General features: G+C 43.1%; 1 protein-coding gene across 1 annotated transcript; it reads left to right on the forward strand.

The window, feature by feature from the left end:
* Positions 1-954, forward strand: LOC120930677 (olfactory receptor 10A7-like). The gene has a single exon (XM_040341851.1). It carries the CDS (start codon positions 1-3, stop codon positions 952-954), a length of 954 nt encoding a protein of 317 aa, XP_040197785.1.
* The last annotated feature ends 5,701 nt before the right edge of the window (positions 955-6,655 follow it).

Below are 6,655 nucleotides of genomic sequence, written 5' to 3' on the forward strand. Positions count from 1 at the left end.
ATGAGTGAGGAAAATAAGACCATGATTACTGTGATCCACCTCTTAGGGTTTCGGACTCCACCAAATACAACATTTTTAATATTTGTTTTATTTCTGTTGCTTTATTGTTTGACACTTTGTGGAAACCTCCTGATCATCACACTGGTGTCCTACAGCAAATCCCTCCACTCTCCCATGTACTTCTTCCTCTCCCAGCTCGCTTTAGCTGATATCCTTTTAGCAACCGATATTCTTCCCAACATGCTCCATGCTTTTTTGGTGGAAAATATTACCTTCATTTCCATTTCTAACTGTATCACCCAGTTATATTTCTTTGCTGTCTCAGAAACCTCAGAGTGTCTTCTTCTGACATTGATGTCCTACGACAGATATTTGGCAATTTGTAAGCCATTGCATTATACCATGCTGATGAACCACCAATTTTGCTGGATAACAATTATCACAAGTTGGAGTTTAAGTTTCCTAGCAGTATTGACTTATACTTTAGACATATCTAAATTACAGTTTTGTGGTCCCAATATTATTGATCATTTCTTCTGTGATCTTGACCCAATACTACAACTCTCTTGCTCTAATACCATCCTTGTACAACTACTAGTAACATTATCAACTCTACTCTTTGGCTTCATCCCCTTTTTTGTCATCATTATATCATATGTTCATATTATAATCACCATTTTTAAAATCCCATCTATTAGTGGGAGGCAGAAAGTTTTCTCAACATGCAGCTCCCACCTGACTGTTGTTTCCATATTTTATAGTTCCTTAATATTTGTTTATTTGATACCCAGTAGAGGACAATCATTGAACATTACTAAATTCCTGGCATTACTGTACACTGTGGTCACCCCTATGCTTAATCCGATTATATACAGCCTGAGGAATAAAGACCTGAAAAATGTTGTAAAGAGAATTATCAACAACCTTTTGGAGTTGCATTTCCATAATCATTAACATTTTCAAATGACTTAACCAGGCGTGCAATCAATGATCTGATAATTAGGTAACTTTTGATTTAACACATTTTTTACTGGACACTTAAACCCCCTTCCTGCCCAGGCCAATTTGTATTTTTTAAATGTTTATTGGGTTTTGCACAATACATTAGCATATAGCAAATAATTCTGAGACATGTACAATCATGTTAAAAGTAAACAATTGAAGATTAAGTAGGAGGGGTATGGGGAAAGGGGAGGATGACAAGGAAAACGTATTTATCTATATAAAAATAATACAACAAAGTGTTTCAGAAGGAAACGACAACTGAAACTTTAGTACCCTCAGGAGTGGAAGCAATGTTTGGGTTATTGAATTTGTACTCTCAGGGATTGGCTTAGTTATAACAGTGGGGGTGGGTGAGATTGTAGGTTGTAAATAGTAAGTATAAATGGTTGCCAAAGAGGTTCATGGGTTTGTGGTTGATCATCAGGGCGGTAGGAAAGCAGAGGGGTCAGACAAGTTGGATAGCTTGAGGTTACCTATAGAATCTTCAAGATCTTGTTTTAGATACCAGTTTCTGTAGCGAAATGGGTGCATAAGTTCCTATAACTCCTTTTGAGTGAACAAGAGTTCCATATACTTGCACCATCTTGCGAAGAAGCATGGTGTTGAGCAAAAGTTCAATGTAATGGTGTCTAGTTTCTCCAGATAAAAGAGCGATAAGAGGGCTTTTTTAACTGCTGGTAGGTTGGGCGGAGTGGATTTCATCCAATGTGACATGATAGTCCTGCGAGCAACCAGGAGACATATATGAGTCCATTAGGAAATGGTGAGTGGCCCCTTTGCTGATAATGTGGATAAGGGTGGTTCACCGCCAAACAGGCATATACGATGGTGTTTTGGTATCTGGATTTTACTGATCTTGTAGATAAAGGTCAGCACAGAGTCCCAATACGCAGTGATAGATGGGCATTCCCAGAGACGATGAAGCAATGTGGGTTGCGGTAGGGAGCAACAGGAGCATTGTTCTTGAGTAGGTTCTGCCTTGTTGATGAAAAAAGGTAGTATGCGTTGTGTATAATCTTGAATTGTGTTTCCCGCCATGTTTCTGAGATAGTGAGTTTGTGTACACCTTTGTATCCTTCAAGGATTTCCTCCGATAGGTCATTGTCATCAAATATGTTAGGTTTCTTGCAGGTTTTTCTCTTCAGGTTTACCAAAACCATCTAATATGAGGTCAAACCTTAAAAGTTTCAATTCATATGCAATCAGGCAGGCCCTTGCACTACATGATTTTGGTAAACCTGAAGAGAAAAACCTGCAGGAAAACTGATAGTGTGTATGGGGCTTCATTGCTGTTGCACTTTGATTGGCAAGTCCGTGGTCATGCTACACTGTACCCATATGGCATTTGTATTAGCTTTGTTGCCCTTCTTTGTACACTCTCCAGTTCCATCACATCCTTCCTGAGGACTGGTGCCCAGAACTGGACGGCATACTCTAGGTGCGGCCGGACCAGAGGCTTGTAGAGTGGGAGAAATCACGGCCCGAAATCGCAAAAAGTAGTACAGGAACTACTTTTTGAAATCGGTGCAGCGCCGCAGATGCAGCGTCGCACAGATTAGGACGGTGCCATTGCCGACAATTGCCGGCAAATTGCCGCCGATTTGAGATGCGATTTGACATCTGAAATCGCATCTCAAATCGTACCAGTGTGAAACAGGCCTTATAATTACTTATAAATTATATATATACAGTAACTGCTTATACCTTTTTTCTCTTAGGATAATGTATGTTTCTACAATTTAATAAAAAATACACGATTATTAAGGTTTTTAAAAGAAAACAACTAAAGCCCTTGACACTTGAATGTCTTATGGTTTATGTTACTGGGTTTACTCAGATTACAAATATTTCCAATAACAAAATACATTTCTAACTATGATATCTTCAGCATGTAGTAAGTCAATACTCACATTCATAAGGTTGCTGGATACCCATCTTAGGGTCAAGCAACCTATTTTAGCACAAGTGGAGAATATGACTGTTCCTAAGCAGTTTGTGGTCAGTCACACTTGATACCCGTCAGACATGATTGCCCTGCACTGGGTTGCAATCAAATCTAGTGATTTAGAAACAGGAAAATCCACTAATTATAAGACTTCAAAGGTGCCTGATAATACAATGCATATACACTACTGTTAAAATTACATTTATTTAATTCACATAAAAACTTTAAAAATGGAACACAACTTTACCCAACATGGCTTTTTTTGTGTACAAATATGCAAAAAAAAAACAATTATGGTGAGGTTTGGTGAGGTTGGTGGTCCCCAAGTTCCCGATCCCAGGATTGATGTTAAAGTGATATTAAAGTCTTGTTTAAAAAAAAAAACACATATAGCCAGATTCAGAAAGCACTTACGCCGACGTATCTTCTCATACGCCGTGTAAGTGCACATCCGCCCGACGTAAGTTTTCTACTCCGTTGTATCTTGGGCGAATATTAACGCTGGCCGCAAGGGGCGCTTCCATTGATTTACGCGTCAAATATGCAAATGATACGCCGATTCACGAACATACTTGCGCCTGTCGCTGTAATCTACGCCGTTTACAAAAGGCGTACGTCCGGCGTAAAGTTATTCCATATAAAGCAGGTGTAAGTCATGTTAGGGTATGGACCAGGGACGTCGTTTACGTAAGTCGTACGTGAATGGGGCTGGGCGTAGGGCTGGGCTGGGCGTAGGTTACGTTCACGTCATACGCATTGAGCTGTCGTATCTTAGGGAGTATATGCAACGTGATTCTGAGCATGCGTGCGCATGCGCCGTTCGTTTGGCCCTTCATTTACATGGGGTCACGGTTAATTTAAATGTATCACGCCCACTACCTTCCTACTTTGAATTAGGCGGGCTTATGCCGGCCAATTTACGTTACGCTGGCGCAACGTAGGGAGCGAGTGCTTTGTGAATACTGCTCTTGCCTCTCAGAGTTACGTCGGGGTAGCGCATATGAGATGCACTACGCCGGCACAAAGATGCGCCGAGCTACCTGAATCTGGCCCATACTATCCTTTCTCTGTGTAATGGTTTTGCACAGAGCAGCCCGGATCCTCCTCTTTTCAGGTCCCTCGCTGGAACTCTTGGCTTCTCCCCCCTGCCAGGTCCCGGGGGCACCCAAGCAAGCACGCTCCCAAGCCACGAATCTGTTTGTCCATTAACATACAGAGCCATGGCTGGGCTCGGCCCCCTCTGTCTCCTGATTGGCTCACTGGCTTTGATAGACAGCAGTGGGAGCTAATGACTCCCACAGCTGCCAAAAGCCAATTACGAGTGTGAGTTCCCAGAGAGACAAGGCTCTTGTGGACATTGTTGGATCGAGAGGGAGCTCCCGTAAATATTGGGGGGGCTGCTATAACACTGAATTTATCATTCAATGAAACATAGATGTCATTTTTAGACACTCTGGCCAAAGTTGAGCTTTTGTTAAAGCGGTGGTTGACCCTTATTGACAACTTTCCATCATAAAATGAGGCATAGTAGCGCGAGCTACAGTATGCCTGTATTTATTTTTTTAGTCCGGTACTCACAGTGCAATCCTAGCGAGACGATTCCGACTCCCCGTGGGGAATGGGCGTTCCTATCCAGAGGGAGCATGATTGACGGCCGGCTATGGCACGTCACGCTCCCCGAAGATAGCCGGAGTAGGTCTCGGCTCTTCACGGCACCTGCGCACAGACTATGCGCAGGCGCCGTGAAGCCGTGAAGCGCAAAGTCCTATTTTGGCTATTTCCGGAGAAGCGTGACGCGCCATAGCCGGCCGTCAATCATGCTGCCTCTGGATAGGAATCGTCTCGCTAGGATTGCACAGTGAGTACCGGACTAAAAAAATAAATACAAGCATACTGTAGCTCGCGCTACTATGCCTCATTGTATGCTAGAGGCAAAAAAATTTTTTTTATTATTAATAGGGTGAACCCCCGCTTTAAGGAAGAAAGTGCTAATACTCACTGTACCATGGTGTGATAATAGCCATAATAAATACTGTACTATCGCAATAAATTAGTCCACATGATTTAAAGTGCTAGATGAAAAAAAAAAGTCAAAAAACATGCTCTTAGTTAAAATAGAAAAAATGCATGCAGAAAAATCACAGCGTACAGGGAAGGAACTGGAACAGGGTGAAATCTAGCAGTATCTGGCAGCAAGCACCACACTGGAGTGGGAGGACCTAAATAACCTCCCAGCAGCCAGCATCAGGTGGAAACTGATATCTGGGGGCCGGTGGGAGACACCTGCTGGTGGACACTGTAATTAAAAAACATCTCCCGAGGGAACAATAGTCCCACCAGCTGGTGATTCAGGTGCTGACATCAGTCTTTCTTAAAAAAGGACTTGTTTTATTGGTTTGGGACATTTTAAATCTTAACAAAAGCTGCTTTTGTTTTTGGATTTGCAATTGTCCAAAACATTCAGGATATTGATGGGGGATTAATTATAACATCTATTTGGGGATACACTTACCTTTAGCGCTTTTGACCTTCTTTGAGAAAAGCACTCATACAGTTCTGGTAAGTGTGAAATATTTTCACCTGCGAGGAAGCACAATCTTTGCATTGAAGTGGCACTGACAAATGTTTTGGAACTTTCAGCATGGAATCACTCTTTGGGCTTTATCCTCCATAGCAAGCACTTTAGATGTATATGGATTTTCACATACTGTATGAACTTATTTATGAACTTTGCACCAAGCACTTTTTTGGGGACTACTTATATAGAACTTTAATTTGTTTACTCACATTCTTTTTAATTTGTATTAGTTTATTACATGCGTTGATTTATGATGCATTGGTAACATGTTATCTGTCAGGTCACCTTTGGTTAGGTGACAAGTGCACCCCGTTGGGGTCAGGGATGCACCACAGGGTAGTGAACCCTATGGCCGACTGCTGCGATTAGATAGGAAGCGTGAACCCAAGATCGCCCAGGGTGCGGAGTCTAAGACCCAGCTTTGTGTTCACCAGAGCCTCTAGTGGTGAGGATGGCCTTCGCCGCAGCTGGATCCAGGTCACGACCCCTGGGATCCCCTAGGTCACGCTCCCCAGGGAGAGAGGGGAAGCAGCAAGCAGGACACGTGGTAGTGATGGGTAATCCGAGGTCAGGGCAACAGGCAGACAAGGGTAACCGAGGGACAGGCAAAAGGTCAGGATCACAGGCAAACAGGAGAAGTCAGGGACGAGCCAAAAACGGTACACAGGAAGATAATCGTAGCACACTGCAGACAGGAACTAAAGCTAACAACATGGTTGAACAGCAAAGCAGACTAGCAGTGCAGTGGTTAATATAGGCTTCCTGGGATGGCCGAGGGTGGAGCAATACAGGAAGGAAGGTGATAAAAGACAGTCAGAAGGAGGGTCAGGCCTCTAATGAACACATGGAGATCAGGTAAGCTGACAGACTTTAATGCCTATCCATGACAGTACCCTCCCTCTTATGGCCCCTCCCCCTCCCAGCCTGGGCCCAGGCCTAATGGGAAATCCCAGATGAAACCTCCTCAACAAATGGGGTGCAAAGACCTCAGATGCAGAAATCCAAGACGCCTCCTCAGGACCAAACTCTCTCCAAAGCACAAGGAACTGAAGAATGCCTCTGCAGAGACGAGAATCCAGAACTTGAGTAACCTCATACTTTAGATTATCCTCATTGACCAGAACTGA

The sequence above is a fragment of the Rana temporaria genome, chromosome 3, assembly GCF_905171775.1.
Source record: "Rana temporaria chromosome 3, aRanTem1.1, whole genome shotgun sequence".
Taxonomy (NCBI): Eukaryota; Metazoa; Chordata; class Amphibia; order Anura; family Ranidae; genus Rana; species Rana temporaria.

Bases quoted from the DNA above. Each gene is read 5' to 3' on its own strand.
- LOC120930677 (XM_040341851.1), top strand. From the start codon at position 1: ATGAGTGAGGAAAATAAGACCATGATTACTGTGATCCACCTCTTAGGG.